General features: G+C 36.2%; 1 protein-coding gene across 1 annotated transcript in view; it reads right to left on the bottom strand.

Annotated features, from left to right (window-relative positions):
- CSMD1 (CUB and Sushi multiple domains 1) overlaps positions 1-22,276 on the bottom strand; it is a 2,584,888-nt gene that overhangs the window by 295,480 nt on the left and 2,267,132 nt on the right. Inside the window, exons 45-46 of the mRNA XM_006895025.1 lie at positions 8,110-8,298; positions 1,859-2,005 (exon numbers count right to left, since the gene is read on the bottom strand). Coding sequence (XP_006895087.1) covers positions 1,859-2,005; positions 8,110-8,298 — 336 coding nt within the window. The remainder of the gene's footprint in view (positions 1-1,858; positions 2,006-8,109; positions 8,299-22,276) is intronic.

Raw genomic sequence — 22,276 nt, forward strand, 5'->3', positions numbered from 1 at the left:
CTGTCTCTTGTTCGGATAAAACCCCATGAAACCTACTACTTTTGGTTCTGACTTTTAGGAATTCTCCATTAGGTTTCTGAGATGCTAAATCTTACTGTAAGGAGATGGTCCATCATTTTCTCGAGGAGTCACTGGTTGATTTGATCCATCAGAGATGTGACCTTTTGGTTAGCGGTACAGCACATTACATATGTCTTGATGTAGGTGAAGTTGAGCAGAGCGTAACTCACAACAACCCCGTGAACAATATATGGAGACCTTGCCCAATTCTGCAACATCCTCACAATCTCCAACTGCATGGATACAGATCTGATCACTATAATAAACTCAAAACTCAAATTCATTGTCATCAAGTTAGAACCAACCAGCTAATCCTCCAAGTAGGTTTCTGATGCACAACTCTGTTTGTACTGTCATCAAGAGCAACTTTCATTATCATAAAGTTGTTATTGTTGTTATGTGCCACAGAGTCGCCTGTGACTCAGCAACCCTATGTACAATAGCTCTGAACCCTGCTCTATCCTGTGCCAACCTTTTTGTCTCTGACACATTTAACCCCATTACCCCAGTAATCGATCCATCTCATTGAAGTTCTTCCTCTCCTGGGCTGTCCCTCCACCTTTCAAAGCATGATGTCTCTTCTTGGCACATGCCCAAAGTATGTCAAACAAAACTTCAGAATCCTTGCCTCCAAGGAGCAGCTTGGTTTCACTCTCTTTAGGACAAACCTGTTTGTTCTTATAGTATATATGTTCATGGTATATTCAATATTCTTTTCCATTACCACAGCTCAAAGGCACTAATTCTCTTTGTATAATCCCTAGTCATTTCCATTCTCATTCTAATTGAAGCACTTTCTTCATATTTTTACGTGCCCTGGAGTCACAATCAACTCATAGCTGACCCTCAAAGTGATTCTCACAGATGGGAAATCACAGGAGAAGAAACTATCTTTTCCTCCAGAGCAGTTAGCAAATTCCAACCATTTGCTTTTGCATTGGGAGCACATCTTACCCATTATGCCACTGATTCTCCCTACTTTTTTTCTATATTGCTATTAGTTTTGTGTACCACTGAGTTAGAAGTAATCCACAGCTGACCCTCCAGTAGGTTTTCAGAGTCAGTAAATTGCATGTGAGGTGACTGTCCATCCTTCTCATGTGGAGCTGTTGATATGTCTATACCAAGTACTACTCTGATGGCAGTGCAATTCCTTACCATTAAGCCACCATGACTCCTTACTTATGTCTAGGTATGTGTATGTACAAAGATGGATGTGCAGACAGATTAATAAGATTGATTTAATATTGATATGATGTTATTGTTGCATAAAATTAATACAAATATGATTATCTCTGCTCCTGTTCCCTTACCATTGAAAAATATTGGTGTATCTTCTGGTAAACGTTTTTGCTTTCAGTAGTGTATAATTTATTGGTTTTAAATTTCAACAAAACATTTGTAAAATAATAATTATTTATACTTTATTTTTCTAATGTAGTTTTTAGTATGTCAACCAGAATAATGTATATCATAATACTGCCACTGTAATTATTAATTTTCAGATATTAGTTTTACATTATAAATAGTTATCATAGGGAACTCCTGTGGCCTATTGGCAAGAAGCTGCACTGCAATCCCGGAGGTCTGCGGTTTGAATCCACCAGATGCTTGCTCTGCTAGAGAAGAAGGGGCAATTTTCTCCAATACCAGTCAGATCCGATTTGATGGTACACACAAAAATAACAAAATAAAATAAAAAGATAGCTGTCTAATATATTTTTATATAGCAACTCTTTATATTAATATAGCAACTCTTTATATTAAGCACTTTTTCATTTTATCTTAATTTACTAACCTGCATAACGTATCTTGAAACCTTTTTTACTGGTTGCATGATCAGTGGACCAACGGAGATACAACTGATTACTCCTGCTTGTGAAATTTGATTGTTCAGTGTGGTTCCCACTTAAGATTACTAACAGAGGACTTTGTCCTGAAGAACCTAAATGAAGAAGAAGAAAAAACATAAAGATATGCATATGAGCTAGCACCTATAAAATACAAGTAATATTCTTAGGTTTTTAAATCATTTAGAGTCTCAATGTGGTTTACATATTTATTTCAACAGTGAAAACAGAATTTCAAATAAATATTTGTTGTTTTTGTTATTGTGCAGTGCCATCTGGTTGGCTCTGACCCGTAGTGATCCTGTCGAGAAGGAAGCAAAACCAGGTTTGATTTCTACCACCCTCACAATCTCTGCTGTACAGTACAAATTGTTGCAGTCCAACAGAATGTGGCAGCAAAGATTCCCTACTAAAAAGGAAACAATAGTTCATGAAGACAACTTCAGGTTTATATTTACTCCTAGGATAACATCTCAAATGGGATAGCATGACTCCCTTTCCCATTCCTAATAAAGATTTCATCACTGTACATGACTTGGGCTCTGAGAATTATGAATGTAATTTTCCTTCATGCAAAGCTACTAAAAAGCACAACTCCACTCATTGTTTTAACTACTAACCAGAGCAGCTCTAATAATTTCTCCTAATATGATCCAAATAGGAGAATTAAGTTTAATATGATCAGAGAAATATATTTATAAGAAATATTATTTCTTGTTTAGGTTAAGTTTCTGAGAATGTCCTGAAAGAAGACTAGAAGAAGTCAGAAGCTATTATTTATTAATTTACTTATTTTATTTTTAATATGTTAATTAGAGTGGTGGGATGAGTGTGACAGAGAAAGTGCCATTGGCACAGGATAGAGAGGCGTTTAGGGCTGTTGTACATAGGCTCGCTATGAGTCGCAAGAAACTTGATGGCACATAACAACAACAAACAATGTATATTCTAAATAATTTCTAAATTAACTGAAATAAGGATATTTTAATGTCATTTTTGCTAGCAAAACTAAAAAAATTAGAGTATTTTAAAATTTATTTGTAAAACATCATTCATTTCCATCTGATTTCTTTGTCTATAATGTAAAAATCTTTTAAAATGAATTCTTGTGTGAAAAACAATATATAAGAACTTTTGCAATAAACCTGTAGTTTCTTAAAAATGCTTCTTAGGCTAGGTAGGTATGCACAGAAAGAAAGCCAGGCCATAATGAAGATTAAGAATTTCTATTTTCAAATGGAAAATACAAAAAAAATTACTAGTAAACACCACAATCTTTATTTTGACATTTTCCTGATTAAACTGAGTTCTATAGTGCTTAAAAACCTCCTAAAATAAAACTGCAGGATATCAACTTCTTGAACCATAGAGAGTAGTAATACACTCCTGGGCTAATAAAGTTTAAGATCAATATATTCAACATGTTTTCAGTCAGCATATGAGCTATAAAAGAGCCTCTGCCTTACAAAAATAGAGATGCAATGAACATGACATTTACTACAACAAAAATGCCATCGCTTAAAAAAATTATTCATTTAAAACTCTGACCTTTCATTTTATAGAAAAATCTTTGAGACTAGAACAAACCTAGTCATAGATCTCTTATAATTTTGACATAGACTGTTATGAGAGTGTCTCTATTCTCTACTTTGCTTTCTGTTTTAAACAGTAGTGATCTGCCTACGTTTTAGGAGACTAAATTGTATGTGAGTACTGTATAAATTATTGATGACAATTTTGCTTACATTGCAAAAACAATGGGTAGCAAAAAGTAATGTGGAACCAAAGCATTTATCATTTAAAAATATTTGGCTAGATTATACAAATATATGTAACAAACATAGAAAATGAGTGTATATAAACACACATTTGCATGCTGATTGCTTTCTTTTCATATTTTAAAATGTTATCTACTGGGATTTATTATAGAATCTATTTGATGTCTTTAGTGATGATGGAGATCAAATTTTTGTCCTTAATAAAGGTATGTTGGATTCAAGTCATAGTGTTTTCAATCACATGCTATACATCTGAGAGCCGGACAATGAATAAGTAAGGTGGGAGAAAAATTGATGCATTTAAGGTGTGGTGTTGCAGAAGAATATGTCTTAGAAAAAGTACCACCATAATGCTGCTTGGAAGCAAGAATGGCGAAGTTTCATCTAACATACTTTGGGCGTGAGACAGATTTATACTACGACTGCAGCAATAGGCTCAAAAGCATTGTGGATGTTAACGATGGTGCATTACAGAGCAGGGTTCAGATCTGTTGTTCATTGGGGTACTGAGTTGTAATCAACTCAATGGCACTCAACAACAACAATATTGAAACAATATTATGCATTGGAAAGATTGAGTTTCTTAAAATATTTCTTCCTTAATATGTTGTAATGAGTAACTAGTTTTGATTTTTTGCCAAGATTTTTTGTATGTCTCTGTGTGTGTGTGTATATACATACATACATTCATACATGCATACATACATATATAAAATTCAAGATACTAAAGATCTGTATAGAAGATTCCAAAAGGCAGCATGGCATGACAAAGCAAAATATTACAATGAAATGTGCAATGAGCTGAATCAGAAAATCAAAAGCGCTGAACTCATTCATCATTTCTTAAGCTCAAGGAACTGAAGAACAAATTCAAACCTCAAGGTGATATATAAAAGTATGCTTTAGGCAGAATATGAAATGATCCAGGAAGTATTAAAAGAAGATGGAAAGAATATACTGAGTCACTGTATCAAAAGGAATTGGCAGACACAGAAGAGTTTAATGAAATAACATAAGAGCAAGAGCCTATGGTGATGAAGGAAGAAGTGCAAGCTGCTTTGAAGGAAATAGCAAAAAATAAGGCCCCAGAAATAGATGGTATACCAATTAAAATATTTCAGCTAATGGATGTTACCCTGGACGTGCTCACCAAGTTGTGCTAAGAAATCTGGAGAACAACCACTTGGCCAACTGACTGGAAGAGACCTATATTTGTTCCCATTCCAAAGAAGGGTGAACCAACAGAGTGTGGAAACTATAGAACAAAAGCATTGATTTCACATGCAAGCAAGATTCTACTGAAAATTACCCAAAAAATGACTGGAACAGCACATCAGGAGAGAAATGCCAGAAGTCCAGGCTGGGTTTAGAAGGGGTGATGGTACTAGGGATATTGTAGCTGATGTTAGATGGATCTTAGGTAAAAGCAGGGAATAACAGAAGAATGTCTATTGATTATGCAAAGATGTTTGTGTGGATAATAACAAACCGGAGCTGACTCTGAGAAGAATGGGAATCCCAGAACACTTGATCGTGCTAATGGGAAACCCATATTTGGGCCAAAAGGCAGTCATCAGAACAGAGCAAGGAAACACTACATGGTTCAAAATTGGGAAGGGCATACGACAGGGATGTGTCCTGTCTCCATACCTTTTCAAACTGTATGCAGAACACATTATCCAGGAGGCTGGGCTCTAGGAGGGAAAGTATGGTGTCAGGATTGATGGAAGATGTATCAACAACCTGTGTTATGCAGATGACACAACCCTGCTTGCTGAAACTGAGGAGGACCAGAAGTGCTTGCTGCAGAGGGTCAAGGATCAAGCCTTCAATATGGATTGAGGCTCAATGTCAAAAAGACAGATTCTCACCACTGGACCAATTAGCAGCATCAGGATGGATGGTGAAGAGATTGAGATTGTTAACAACTTCAGTCTGCTTGGCTCCACAGTCAACACTCTCAACACCAGCAGCCAGGAAATCAAAAAGCATGTTGTGATGGGAAAGTCTGCTGTTAGGGATCTCTCCAAGTATTGAAGAACAATGGTGTCACTCTGGAGACTAAGGTGCATCAGATACAGGCCATAGTCATTTTAATCACTTGTTATGCATCAGAAAGTTGGACAATTACTAGGAAGGATAGAAGGAGAATTGATGCCTTTGAACTGTGGTGCTGCAGAAGAGTATTAAGGGTACCATAGACTGCTAGGAAAACAAACAGATTCATCCTAGAGAGGGTTAAACCAGGCTGCTCTTTGGAGGCAAGGATTATGGGGCTTCATCTGACATACTTTGGATATCTTGTAAGGAGGAACAGGTCCTCGGAGAAGAACCTCATGCTTGGGAGCATGGAGGGACAGCGCAGGAGGGAAAGACCCTCGATGAGTTGGATTGATTCTGTGACTGGGGTAATCAGGATGGGTGTGTTTGAGGCAGTGTAATTGGCACAGCATAGAGCAGGGTTTAGGGCTGGTGTACACAGGATCGCTATGAGTCACAAGCGACTCGACAGCACATAGCAACAGCAACTATATATATATAGTGACCCTTCTGAGGGTTTTCAGAGACAGTAAATTGTACTGGAGGAGATTGCCCATCTTTCTCCCAAGCAGTAAATAGGTTCAAAGCACGTGCTTTTGGGATTATAGCATACGTGTAACTAGGGTACCAGAGCTTCAGTTAAAACATATGGAATCTCTGTTGTTGTTAGTATTAATAAGGAAAAAAAAAGTGTTTTGAGCTAAGTTTCTAGATTGTGATAATGGTTCCATTTAAGGAAAAAGTCACATTAACACTTTGAGTACATATTGTTTTAACAGTTTCAGTAGGTTGATTCTTAAACTACAACTATGCTATCAAGAATTATCTTACAAATTTATAAACAAAGTTTAAAAAAATTACAATCCTACTGCAATCCCAGAGGTATGCGGTTTGAATCCACCAGATGCTCTGCTGGAGAAGGAGGGGCAAATCTCTCCTGTACCAGTCAGATTTGATTTGATGGTACACATACACACAAAAAAATAATAAAATAAATTTTTTTTAAAAAGCAAACAAAAACAAATTACAATCCTACTTCATATAAAACATCTTATAAGTCATTATTTATACCTAATTCTAACAAAAATAAAGCCAATGAATTTCATTAAAATATCTGTAGGTCTTTTATCATTCCTATTTTTAAAGTTGCATGAGAAAAATAATAGATGCTTAAAATCACCTACTATGAATCCACATGTTAAATAACAAGAGAATGTCTAAAGCAAAAGTAATGCATTTAAAAAATTTACCACTAAATATTCCAATTGCTATAAATGTTAAGAAAATGACATCTCTATAATAATGTTTAACAGATGACTTATTCTCTTAGACATGACAATACCCAGAGAATTCATTCTTTGTTTTGTGCGGATATAAAAAGAGCAAGGTCATTGTAGAGATGTCTGACTTTTACCAACTTTACAAAGTAAAAGTGTCCCTGTTATTAGCATCAAGAACATAAAATCAGTTCTCATGAGGTCAGACATGTCCCCCACACTCCCATACCTTTTTCTACTCATCTCAACACCAATTTTACTATTTTGCTGGGTTCAAAATCCAAAGCAAAATCTCACAGACCACTCAGAACCATGTTGGGTATTTAAAAGGTTATAATATACTAGTAGAAAAAGAAAGGGGGAAAAACCAAACAAATAAGACAGATGCATTAAAATAAAAAAATAAGCTATAATCCAGATAATAACAAATATAGTCAGGACAGCTTCTGAAACGTGAACACAGGCACCTCAGCTTTGAGCCTTATGGCTTTAGACCAGTGTTATAAAGCTCTCAATCTTGTTAATATTGGCTACCTCCCTCAGTTTTAGCCAGTATAGCAGTTATCAGTCCTGCAAATTATGACCTCCAGCACCTATTATCAAACAAATATGGACAAATATTCTTAGTTCCAGTTCCAGTAGTACAGCAGTCCTAAGGTCCTAGTTCATGCTAGGTCTCTGGTTCAGCTACGGCTGATACAGCCATACATGTATGTAGAGCAAGAATGTGTGGTCCCAAAGGAAAACTGACATTCTCTCCTCCTGCTCCTCCTCTTCTTTCTCTTCCTCTTCCTCCTCCTCCTTCTTCTTTTTCATCTGCACCGGGATGAGGAAGGCCTCATTCAACTGCTACTAGATTTCTCAAATTATTGGCAAGACTAGACAATCCCCTTGGAGATTTATAGATAGTCAATCCCATTGAGCATAGGCTAATATGCCCTATTCTGCATCTTCTTGCCTATTTACAGAAAGTCATGTTGAAAAATAAACTCCACAGGGGACATAATTTGACTCAAGGCTATATTTAAGTCTTCATCTAACTAAAAACTATTTTAATACTATTTCTATGGATTAGCAATCTCTGTGAAAAGAAATTAAACTTACCATCAAATACTTCTAATGCATCAAATTGCTTTTCACTTTGAAATGTATCCACAAAGATGGTAATGTTATAGTTTGCTTCCACTTTAATACTCCAAGAGCAAGTCTGGGAGTTAAAATAGTTGCCTGGATATCCTGGACTGAGGATGACTCCAGATGATTCCGTGCGGACTTCATTTGCTGGGCATTGAGCTAGAGAGAAAAGTGTGGGAAAAGTTTTCTTTAACAAAGTGGTATCAGTTTCAGAAGAAATTGTCTATTCATGAATACATGTCAACAAAAAAAATTATATCAAGTGCAGCCTAATTGTGCTAAAAAGATAATTAATATTTCAACACTCTACTGAAACAAGATCAGAAATAAAATTATCAAATTTTGTATGTTCAATGATATATTTATTCATCACAGAGATCTGTTTTTAAAAACACAAATACCAACTTTATACATAGACCTCACCAGATGGACTGGTAAAGATCAGATAGACTACATATGTGAAAGAATTTGTTGGAAGAGTTGACTATAAGCAGTAAAAACCAAGCCAGGAGATGACAGTGGAATAGAACATCAAATAATCACGTGCAAGTTAAAATGGAGGCTGAAGAAAAATCAAAACAACTACAAAATATAATCTTGAGTCTATCCCAGCTAAATTTTAAAAATCATTTTGAAAATAGGTCTGAAGGACTGAACACTAATGACCAAAACCCACATGGGTTGTAGGATCACATCAAGAATTCCATGAAGAGAATAAAAGTTCACTGAAAAGATGGAGGAGAAAGAAGAAATAAAAATGCTTGTTATAAGAGGCCCTGAAAATTACACTAATGTGTCATGAAGCCAAAATAAATGTAAGATACATTTGAGATAAAAGGGCTGAACAGAAGATATCAAAGGCCATCTGGAGAAGAGAAAGCAAAGTATTATAATGAAACAGGCAGAGAACTATATTTGGAGAATAAAAAGATAAAACTTGCTTGGATTTTCTCAATTCTCAAATTGTAATACTTAGAGATACTAAGGTAAAAATCCTGAATGACCCAGGAAGCATTTAAAAAAAAAATAGGGGGACAATACAGAATCACTTTATCTAAAAGAATTGGCCAATACTAAAATATTTCAGGAAGCAGCATAAGATCAAGAGCCAATGGTAATGAAGGAGGGAGGCAGAAAATGACAACAAATAAGGGCCCAGAAGTATGAGGGATATCAATCGGCATTTTTCAAATAATAGATGAAAACCTGGACATGTTCACAAGTTTATACCAGGAAAATTTGGAGGATAGCTGGCTGGCTGACTGACTTGAAAAATATCCACAGTTATTTCCATTGCCAAGAAAGGTGATCCAACACAAAGTGAAAATTATAGTAGTTGTTGTTGTTGTTATGTGCCGTCAAGTCGCTTGTGACTCATAGCGACCCTATGCACAACAGCCCTAAACTCTGCTCTGTCCTGGGCCAATCCCACTGTCTCTGACACTCCCATCCCAATTGCCCCAGTAACTGAATCAATCCACCTCATAGAGGGCCTTCCCCACCTGCACTGTCCCTCCACCCTCTCAAGCATGATATCTTCTCCAAGGACCAGTCTCTCCTTACAACATGTCCAAAGTATGTTAGACGGAGCCTCAGAATCCTTGCCTCCAAGGAGCAGCCCAGTTTAACCCTTTCCAGGATGAATCTGTTTGTTTTCCTAGCAGTCCATGGTACCCTCAATGGACACCAAACTCAGACAATGCTCTTTTCAAACACTTGCTATGCATCTGAGAGCTGGAAAATGAATAAGGATGACAGAAGAATTGATGCCTTTCTCTGAGTTGTAGTTTTGAAGTATACTGCTTATTCTATGGACTGCCAAAGAACAAACAGATACATATTGGAGAAGCCAGAGTGCTCTTTGGAGGCAAAAATGATAAAGTGTCATCCCACATTCTTTGGTCATATTACTAGCAGAGGCTATTCCTTGAAGAGGGACATAATGCTTGAAAAGGGACAGAGACAAGAAAAGAAAGGAAGACCCTCAACCATGTCGATTGACACAGTGACTGTAACAGGCTCAAGTATATCAGCATTTGGAAAGATGAAACAGGATTCAAAACAGGGTTCAAAAGTGCCATTCTTAGAGTTGCTATACTCAACTTGACGGCACCTAACAATAGCCATACACATAAATAATGATAGTTCTAATAAAATTTATCAGGTCTTGTAGCCTGTAGATAAAGAGCTATATAGCCAACCTGAAGGTACATGGCTGAAATTCAACAATTGCTCTGCAATAAAATATAGGCAATCCCCTCAGTGCAATTACTACTTCTGATGAAGGGTCAGGCATTGGTCAGTTCCAATCCAATGGGATATAAAACAAAATAATGACAAAGACAAAGACAGCTTATTTAAATTATCAATTTCATCTGTTATGACAGTGAAATCCATTTTTAAAATACATTAAAATATAATTCAAAAGTGAATATATTTTGGTAATTTCTTTAAAAATGGAAGGGAAAGAGGTAAAAACTTGCATCTTTATATATGAAATTTGTATCTTTATATATGTTGTATAAGGTCAGGATCTGGAGTTTTAGAAATGCTACAGACCTACCTAGATATTGTAATAAAAGCTACAAACTTTTTCGAACCTTACATAAATTGAAGACAAAATATCTATTCCTCTGGTTTAATACTACCTAAAACTCAGTAATGTTAATTAATTTCTGATTCATATGGACTCTCCATTAGGTTTCAAAGCTATAACTCTTAAGAGCAGAGATTTTTCACATTTCTCCTGTACACCTCTGTTGGTAGCTATGAATCAGCGGAATGCATAGCCTTTTGATTAGCAGTGCAACTCCCTAGGGACTATGCCAGGCATCTACTTATCTGCTTTAAAATTAACATTCAATATTGTTGTTACTGGTGGTGGTGAGTTAGAAATGACTCTTAGCTGACCTTCATGCAAGTTTTCAGAGAAAGTTACTGGCATGAGAGAAGATTAACCATTTTTTTTTTCTACAGTTAGTAGATTCAAACCATATATGTTTGTATTGGCAGCACAATTCTTTACCACTTAGTCACCAGATATAATATATAGATTATCTGCAGACAATCAGAGCTCTCTAGATCAAATATAAACACAGATTATGCTACTGTGATTTTGTTGTTAGGTGTCATTGAGTCCAGTGCAATTCATAGCAGCCTCATAAACAATCAGTCTTATCCTCTGCAATCTTCACAATCTTCAACACTGTCAAGGCCATTCCACAGTCACTGTTATCCTACCATTGTTGTTGTTAAGTGCCATCGAGTTATCTGTGGCTCATCGTGACTCTATGTTCATTAGCTCTGAAATCTGCTTTATCCTGAGCCAATCTCATAGTCTTCAACAGAACAAATCCCATTTTTCTAGTCTCTGAGTAAATCCATCTCATCCTGGGTTTTCCTCTCCTGCACCGTCCATCTACCCTTCCAAGCATGATGCCCCTTTCCAAGGACCGGTCCCTCCTGGCCACATGCTCAAAGTATGTGAGACAGAACCTCAAAATCCTTGCCTCAAGGGAGCCTGATCTTGCTTTCTCCAGGACATTTTGTTTGAACTCCTGGCGGTCCACAATATGTTCAATACTCTTCTTCAGCACCACAACTCAAAAGCATCAATCCTTCTTCTATCATCCTTAATTATTGTACAGCTCTCAGATGCATAGCAAGTAATTACGAAGACCACGGCCTGGTGCACCTTATCTCTCCAGACTGACATTGTTGCTCTTCAGTATTCTAGAGAGACCCCTGACAGTAAACTTCCCCAATGCAGTTTGTCTTTTGATTTCCCGAGTGTTGATTTCGGAGCCAAGTAAGCTGAAGTTATAAACAACCTCACATTCTTCACTGTCCATCATGAAACTTCTGATAAACACAGTGGTGAAAATCTTTATTTTATTAATGTTGAACTTCAATCAATATTGAAGACCACCGTTTCTTGACCTTCTGCAGCAAATGTCTCATATCTTTTTTAGTTTCAGCAAGCAAGGTTGTGTCATCTGCATAATATAAGTTGTTGATAAGTCTTTCTATAATCCTGATGTCACATTCCTCTTCATAGAGTCCAGACTCCCAAATGATCTGTTCTGCACCTGGCTGGAAGTAATGTATATTACTAGTCCAAAAAAATGGTGACCCGAAACAGTGTCGGAATTATCAAAAGATATTTCTAATATCACATGCAAGCAAGATCCTGTTGAAGATTACCCAGAAATGACTGGAACAGTACATAGAAGAAAACTGCCAGATGTGCAGGCTGGGTTTACAAGAGGCTGTGGCACTAGGGACATCACAGCCAAGGTTAAATGGATCTTGACTGAAATCAGAAAGTACCAGAAGAATTTGTTTCATTGACTGTGTGAAGGCATTTGACTATGTATATCACCACAAATTGGAGCTAACCTTAGGAAGAATGGGGATCCCAGAAGATTTACTGCAGCAAAACCTATACATGGACCAGGAAACAGTAGTTAGAATAAAGAAGAGAAGAACTGCATGGTTTAGCATCAGCAAAGGTATGCATCAGTGATGGATCCTATCTCCATATATTTTCAATCTATGTGCAGAATAGATCATTTGGGAGAATGGAGTCTAACTTACCATAGTTACAGATAATTATACAGCTATATAGAAAAAGTCTTCTATGAAATACATTGTTTGTGTGATTATACTTGAGAAATACTTAGCAATTCTATGCACACCTTAAGAACATATACCTGTACTTATTGTAGAAGATCAAAGGCTATAGACTTCAATATGGATTTCATTTCAACATTTAAAAAAAAAATCTCCAATTTTATACCAAAAGGAAGCATCATGACAGATGAGGAAGAAAAAGTTGAAGTTGTCAACAAGTTCCTTTTACAAGTATACACAAACATGTATGGGAATAGTAGTCAAGAACTCAAAGGCCTTGATTATATCAGGGAAATCAACTGTCAAAGAAAGACCTTTTCAAAGGGCTAAAGAGCAACAGTATCATTTACACACTAAGGTGTACTTGATCCAAGACATTGTATTTGCAATTACTTCCCATGTCGTTAAAAATGAAATAAGTAAAGACAACAGAAGCAGAATTGGTTCCTTATAATTTTGGTGTTGATGATTAATACTAAATATTCAGAAAATGTGAAAAGAATGAACAGATCTGTCTTAGAGGAAGCTTCAGGGTGAGCTTAGAGGTGAGGATGGGGAAACTTCATCTCATAGACTTCTGGCATGTTGTCAGGGAAGATCAGTCCTTAGAAAAGGGTATTATGCTGGAATAAGCAGAGAGTTAGAAAAAGAGAGGAAAACTTTTAACAAGATCAATTGACACCGAAATTATAACAATGAGAGCATATTAGAAATAGTGTGGATGGCATAGGATAGAACAAGATTCAGATCTGCTGTTCATAGGGTCTCTATGATTCAGAGCTGATTTCAAGACATAAAACAACACAGCAACAACAACAACATTCATACTTGTACATTAAAACTGCAATGTTATTGAAGCTGTGGTTGTAAGATGATGGGCAATGAGGCCCTCAGGAAATAGTGGACATTTTATTGATTATAAAAGTCTACCTGGTGGGAAATTAGCATTCCAGGGTTTAAACATAATGCAGTTTTCATAAAGCAGAAGCAGGTCTTAAACATACCTATTCCTATTTCATAACAACTTATGGATAACATGGAGAAGAATAACAATATTAAAAAAAGTAAACAGGGCCATAGGAAAGGTAGAGGGAGGATAAGGTTCAACAAAGAATGAATTAAAATCTAACTTCTCTGTAATTTTTCATTAAAATCAGAATAAAATTTAAAAGGGGCAAAAAATAAAGATATGCTGCATAAGAAAATTAAATGTCAAGGACCTCTCAAGTGTTAAAGTGAAACAGTACCAGTTTAAAGATGAAGGCTAGTGAAACTTCATTTGACTCACTTTGCAATTCTGAGCAGGGACCAGTCCTTGAAAAAAAGATACCAACTGAAACAACAGATTTGATTTGATCATAGATAAGATTTTGAGGCTAATGCAGAATAAGGAAGAGTTTGGATCTATTGTTCATGAGATGGCTGAGTGTAGATGAATTGATAACCATAACAACAATTCTTATATCATTTAATATGAATTCTCTGGTTTGTTTGGTTTTTTTTTCTTATGGGAAGAAAAAGACAGATGATAATATAAGAAAAAATATCTGTATTATTTTTCTTAAAATGTTTACCAGTGTGTCTTTTATTTTTAAGACATAGACATTTTTAAAGTAAACTTGAATATATTTTCCCATGTGCTAAGGTATTTTTGATTCATTTGATTTCTCTTATTTCTTTCATATGTTTAGTCCTATAAATTGTTGCTCAGAGCAACATCCACTTAAAGGAAGGTTTCAAACAACTTCAGGGTTTCGTACAGCTGAGCTGTTCATTTTCTAACAGCACTTACACATTAAAAAAATGTACTGCTTCTCCTCAAGGGACCATCAGAAACCTCCCACCACAGGGAAACATCTGCTTGAGGTTTCTGGCAAAATCACATCTGAAAACACTTGCAACTATAAAGGATTTGTTTTGTGCTTTAAGTCATCATACCTCTGCACACATACAAAAAAATAATCCTTTAACTTACTCTGAAAGAAAAATTATAAAAAAATATGAGGCTTAAAATGCAAAGTAGTCACCAGCCTTCACCAAGAGTAATATGGTTAAATATTAGCATGAATAAATAATTGAGATTGATTCTTAAAGTCACCTAGAGCAGAAACTGCACTGTGAAACTGGGAACATTCTAAACAACTGGGAAATGCTGTCACTTGCAGATCTGAAAAATCCATGGGTATTATCATACATTTGCAAAAGAAAGCTGTCACTTGCCTGCCATTTTTATGTAGCCTCCCTCTGAGGCTTTCTAGAGAAATAGTCATTATCAGAAGGTCACTGATTCTCCTTAGTGTTCTTTTAAAATTTATGTTTCTATTTTTTTTTTTAATGAGTATCTGCTTATAATTCTGGAAACCGTTGGTAGATACTCATTGTATACAGAATTAAACTTATCTGGCACTGCTGTATCTTCTGGTCAGAACCGACACATGGCTGATTCTCCTGGCCAGTTTTCATCACCAGCAGTTAGCTGTGCTGGAGGAGACTGCCCATCTTTCTCTCCATTTTAGAACTGCCTCTCCAGTGTCAGTCTTGAACAAGTTTTTCTGTTAAAAGCTCCATTAGATCAAATACAATCATAGGTCATGGGATGTGTGTGTGTGTGTGTGTGTGTGTGTGTGTGTGTGTGATGGGATCTGTGTGTGTGTGTGTGTAGGAATGAACAGTCTCCTCCTGTTGTAATGTAGAACATCTGAAGTTCAATGAGTAGGAACAAACTGGACTTCTTGAGTGAGTGAATGAGTGAGTAAGGGAGTGATGCCACTTTCCCTTAACCACCTTTTAGAGGAAGCTACAGGATGTTAGTTCCTCTTTCCTGAGCACTCCCTACACATTCCCAGATTCTAAGTGTCTATTATCACTTCTTACTCTTTACAATACCTTACTTTCTTTATTATCATAAATATCTCTTTGATAATAGCATTCACTCGGGTTTAATCCCTGCATCTCAAATGTTGTTTTTGTAATTTTCCCTCAGAAATATACCCATAGCTGACTCTCAAGCAGGTTTTTACAGGCAGTAAATGACACAGAAGATCACTCATCTTTCTATGAAGGAGAAAATGGTGTATTCAAACTGTGGGCCTCCACAACCCCTTTCCTTTGTTTCCACCTTCCCATATAGATTGAAAAGATATGGAGATAAGGAACATCCTTGGCATACATCCTTCCCAATTTTGAACCACACAGTGTTTCCTTGCTCTGTTTTGATGACTGCCTCCTTGTCCAAGTATAAGTTTTGCATGAGCACCATCAAGTGTTCTTGGATTCCCATTTTTCTCAGAGTCAGCCATCATTTATTGTGATCCACATAGTCAAATGCCTTTGCATTGTTAATGAAACTCAGATAGACATTTCTCTGGTACTCCCTGCTTTTAGCCAAGATCCATCTAACAATAATTATAATATCCCTAGTACCAGGGCGTCTTCTAAACCCTGCCAGAGAACTTCAAGTTCTCTGTTGATGTGCTATTTCAGTCATTTTTGGATAATCTTCAGCAGAATCATGCTTGTATGTGGTATCAATATATTGTTCTATAATTTCTGCACTCTGTCAGATAACCTTTCTTTGCTATAGGAACAGATTTAGATCTTTTCCACTCAGTTGCACAGGTGGTTGTCCTCCAGATCTCTTGGCACAACTTGGTGAGCACATCCAGGACAGCATCTGTTGTTTTTTTTTTTTTTAAAATGTGTCAATTTGTTTGCCATCAATTCCTGGGTCTTTGTTCTTTTTTAGTTCTTTCAGAACAGCTTTAATTAACAGAACAACCTATATATGTTGAATTGATACGGTAACTGAGAAAATGGGATTAGGTGTGTTGAAGACAGTGAGACTGGCTCAAGAAAGGGCAAAGTTCAGAGCTATTTTTCATAGGTCACTGTGAGTCATAGGTAACTTGACAGCACACAAAATATCAACAATACTGAGGTTCCTCAATGATTTTCTTTTTCCACAGATTCAATGTGATTCCTTTTTAGATTGCATCAGGTGAGATCCACGTGTAAAATCACTTTTTTGTGATTTTTATAAGTGTTTCCAATGAATAAATTACTGATTTATGATAAATGCTATTGTTCTATCTCTATTCTTAATTCTGTCACCAAGTCCAAAGTTTCTGAATACTGATCCTTATTCCTTGTCCCCATCCTTTGTATTCCAGTCAACAATTATTACTGAATCTTAGTTGCATGTTCAATCCATTTCCGACTGCAAATGTTGTAGAAATCTTCTATGTCCCTTCTTTGGCTTTAGTTGTTAGTGAGTATAATTGAATAACAGTGGTATTAACAGATCTTCCTTGTATGTATATTAGTATTATTCTGTTACAAAGTTGTGCTTCAGGATGTATGTAGAAATTGTCATTTGAGAATTAATGCAACCTCTTTTTTTTCTTCTTTTTCATTCTCAATTTAGTACACACCCTATTTGCATGTGGCAAAGTCAAAGCTAATGGCTAAGAAAGTCATTTGAACAATACATACCTGACACCACAAATAGGTATGGAGAAAGGCTACAGATCTGATATATACCTTTCTTAATTTTAAACCATGCAGTGTTCTCTTACACTGTTCAGACAATGGCTCCTTGGTCTCGGTATAGGTTTCACAAGTGTGTGCTATGATTCCCATTCTTCTTAATGTTGGTAATAGTTGATAGTTTATTATGATCCACACAGTCAAACATATTTTATGGTCAAGGATTCCACAATAGACATTCTTCTAGTAGTCTTTATTTTCAGCCAAGATCCTGACACCAGAAATTACATCCCTGGTGAAATACCCTTTTCTGTACCCAGCTTGGACTTTTGGAAGTTTTCTGTTAATATACTTTTCAAGCAATATTTTGCATGCATCTGATTATTAATGATTTGATAATTTCTACTTTTTGTTGGATCATCTTATTAAGAATAGGGACTAATATAGATCTTTTTTAGTGAGTTGGCTGGGCAACTGTCCTTCAAATTTTGTGGAATAGACTGTAGAACATTTACAGGGCTCCATCTGTTATTTGAAACATGTCAACTGGTATCTCATCAAACCCTCGAGTGTTCTCTTTTCTTTTTAGTCAATGCCTTCAGTGCAACTTGAACTTCTTTTTCACCACCTTTGGCTCTTGATCATACGTGAAATATTCCAGAACTGGACAATTCTTTCTAGTGAGATAGGCTGTCGGTAATTGCACTGCTAACTCAAAGGTGGCACGTCTCTGATGGTTCAAACTGACCAGCAGATCCAAAGGAAAAATATGCTTAATCTCCTCTTGAATTAAATGCCTTCTAAAAACCCTCTGGATACCAAAAATGGAATGAAAGAGCACATTTAGAAGCACCTTAAAATTAATTTTATAAATATATTATGCTTTCTAATACAAATGATAGAAGGAGAATTGATGCCTTTGAGCTGTGGTGTTGGAGAAGAATATTGAATATAACATGGACGGCTAAAAAAATGAACAGGTTTGTCCTGGAGAGGGTGAAGCCAGGATGCTTTTTAGAGGCAAGGATTCTGAAGCATTGTCTGACATATTTTGAACATGTTGCAAGGAGGGACCAGTCTTTGGAGAGGGGCATTATTGTTGGGAGGGTAGAGGAACAGCACAGGAGAGGAAGACCCTCGATGAGATGGATTGATTCAGTGACTGGGGTAAAGGAGGTAGGTGTATCAGAGACAGTGAGATTGGCATAGGATAGGGCAGGGTTAATGCTGTTGTACATAGGGTCACTATGAGTCACAGGTGACTCAACAGCACATAACAGCAGCAACAACAATACAGAATAACACACAAAAGGATAAGATTCAGATATGTTGTTCATAGGGTCACAATGAGTGGTACTCTATGTGACAGCACCTAACAGCTACAACAATAGTAATTCATACACAGAAACCCAATAATCTTCACTATGAGACAAACAAGCAACCTCATGACAAATAGTGAAAACCTTGGAATTATCAATGATTTACTTCTTATTTGGATCCACAATCAATAACATTTGCACTGTCAGTCAAGAAATTGGAAGACTTATTGCATTGACCAAGACCAAGACATTCCTCTAGGTCATATAGCCCTGGTGTACAAGTTGCCATCCTGCGGTCACTTGTGGTTGTTGTGAGGCTGAACACTGCGATACGGATGTGTCAAATGTATTAATGGTTGGTTACCCAATGTGGACAGAGAGTGGGGTGGAGCTCCCTGATTAAAACAAGCGTGGAAGGAGGAGTGGCATCCACTTCCACAATAGCTTGCCTCTGGAAACCCTATGTACCTGGAGAGAAGATGAAAGGCACCCAAGCGTTGAGGACTCTCCTTCATAGGGTTGCTATGAGTTGCCTGTGACTCGATGGCACTTAACAACAACAACAACAACAACAATATTGCATTGGGAAAAGCTACTTTCAAGATCTCTTTAAAGTGGTAAAGACAAAAATATCAGTTTGAAGATTAAGGTGTAACTTATTTTTTCAGTTACTTGCTATGCATCTGAAAGATGAACAATAAGAATGGTAGAAGAAGAGCATTTGCCTATGGGCTAGAGTTTTGGAGAAGAGTACCAAACAAGCCATAGATGGCCAAAAGAACAAACAGATATGTCTTGGAGAAAGTGCAACCAAGGTGATCCTTAGAGGCAATGGTGGTGAAACTCAGTGTCACACACTTGAAGATGGATTGACATAGTAACTGCAACAAATATATCAGAGATGATGATGATTCCGATCTACTGTTCATGGGTTGCTAAGAGTCATAGAAAACTCAGTGACACATTTCAACAACAACAATATTCACAAATAATTATGTATTCATTTCAAATGTTGAAAATTTTCTCTTTCTCAGTTTAACTAAAGCCTCATTATAAAATATCTAACTCAGCCCACTTTAGTCCTGTGATTCCAACTCCTGATGATCAGCCATCAGGAAAATAATATGGTTATATACTTTTATTTTCATTGTCATTTAAGACTAAATAAATCCTACAAAAAGGATGTGACATCAGTGTTAGAGGAAGACTTATCAACAACTTGTGTTATGCAGATAATACAAGTTGTTTCAGCAAGTTGAATATGAGAAGGGCTTACTATACTTGCTATAGAAGATCAAAGACCACAGTCTTCAACATGCGTTATATCTCAACATCAGGAAGACAAAAATCCTCACCCGTGGGCTGACAGGCAACATTATGAGAGGTGGAGAAAAGATATATATTGTCGAAAACTTCACCTCTCTTAGACCAAAAATCTTGGTATCAGCAGTCAGTAAAGAAAAGTTGTATTATATTGGAAAGTTTATTGTTAAAGACTTTTCCAAAGAGAGCAAACATGCCAGTTTGAAGACTAAGTTGTGCCTGATCCAAGCCATGGCCTTTTTGATTACTTGCTACACAACTGAAGGTTGGACAATGAGCAAGGATGACAGACAAACTGATGCTTTTGGGTTGTGGTATGGGAGAAGAGTAAATAGTATTCCAAAGATTGACAAAATAACAAACAAATATGTCTTGGAAAAAATGCAATTAGAGTGCTCCTAAGAGGCAAGGACGACGAAGCTTTATTTAACCTACTTCAGACATATTGTTAGGAAGGTCTAGTCCTCGAAAAAAGACATCATGTTTTCAAATATAGAGAGTCAGTAAATGAGAGGAAGATGCTCAGTGAAATGGATTGACACAGTACTGTAACAGTGTGCTCAAATATGCCAGAGATGATGAGGATGGCACAAGATAGGAAAAGGTCCAGATCCATTTTTCAGAGGGTTGCTATGAGTCATATTCAGCACCTAACAATACCTAACAATAACAAAATAAGTCTAAGAAACTGTTTTGATGTATGATGCCTAGAGATGTAGATATAATTTAGACTCTGGCTTTCCCCCCTCATTACTTTCTAATCATTTCAATGCTTCACTCTTCATAAAGACTCATGCCATTTGTATTACTTATCAAAGAAAAATATTTCATTTTAAAAGATCTTAAGTGCTTCTGATAAGCAAAGCAACAGTATTTTTGGACTATACTACTGCTTTGGAGAGTTTTAAAAACATGATACTTTAGCAGTTGTACTATTAATTCAAAGGCCATGTTCTTCTCGTGGCTCAAATTGACCAGTTGCTCTTCAGGAGAAAGGTGGGCAGTCTCTTCCTGTGTGATTTACAGCTACAGAAAGTCAGTGGAAGTTCAGCTGTGAGAACTTCATGGCTGACCAACAGCGAGAGAGACAGAGACACACACCCAGAAGGATGGATAGATAGATAGATGATAGATAGATAGATAGACAGATAGAAAGAGAGAGACAGTGAGAGAAAGGAAGATTGATATTTTAGGTTTATTCTTAATTTTCAAATCATTTCTCTTCCAATGGCACTTAATAGGGATGACTTTTAAGTATATATTTTAGTGATCTAAATATGTATTAACCAACTGTAGCTAAGAGTATCCTCAAATTATTTATCTGTTACTATTGTTCATATTATTCTATATTATCTATGTACTTAAGATATGCATAAAACATGATATTAATGTATTTCATTATGTACAATATGTGGACATTTCACTGTTATGAATTTTATGTCAGAAGAAAAATATATTAAATCCCAAGTATTATGTGTTGAGAGAAGAATTTAGGGAGAAATGTCTGAATTTTATCTTAAAATGCACACAAAGTATAGATGTATTAATGAATGCATAGAAAGACAAATATATGTATATGTATATGTATATGTATATGTATATGTATATGTATATGTATGTGATAAGGAACTAGAAAGGAAATTAATGGTAGACCATAGATATGGGGGCCAAGCGCTTATTGTAAAATTCATTCACTTCTCATATATTTAAAATTTTTAACAATAAATTCTTGGGGCACAGGTATGACTTTTTATTTCATGTGACTTTGATTTAACTACTAGAATTAGTCAAAATAAGAACAGAAAAATATTTCTGGGATCTTTTAGGTGCTGTTGAGTTGATTACAACCTTATCAATAACAAGATTAAAACTTTGACCTGTCATGTATTATCCTTGCAGTCTCTGCCATGCCAACCCCTTTGTTGTAATTACTATGTCATCTGTCTTTTTGAGGGACTTCTTCTCTTTCCTTGACTCTCTACTTTTCCAAACACAGTGTATTTTTTCAAGGACTGACACATGGAAGCTATACCATTAGTACTTCAAATGCAAGAAATATTACCAAGAGTAACCACGTTTCAGTGGAATTTCTAGAGTAAGACAGATTTAAAAAGCAGGCATATACATTCACTTCTGAAATAACAGCTTCTATGGGTGGGAGTGGAACACTCTTTGAGTAGAATATTTTAAGAATGGAAATTCTAGAACACTTGATTTTGTTTATGTGAAACCTATACTTGGACCAGGAGGCAGTTATCAGACAGAGCAAAGAAACATTGCATGGTTCAAAATTGGGAAGGATGTGCACCAAGGATGTGTCTATCTCCATATCTTTTCAACCTCTATATGGAACAGATTATCCCCAGGAGGCTGGGCTC

This window comes from Elephantulus edwardii, unplaced genomic scaffold (assembly GCF_000299155.1).
Source record: "Elephantulus edwardii isolate Elephantulus edwardi_28Jun2011 unplaced genomic scaffold, EleEdw1.0 scaffold00154, whole genome shotgun sequence".
NCBI lineage: Eukaryota > Metazoa > Chordata > Mammalia > Macroscelidea > Macroscelididae > Elephantulus > Elephantulus edwardii.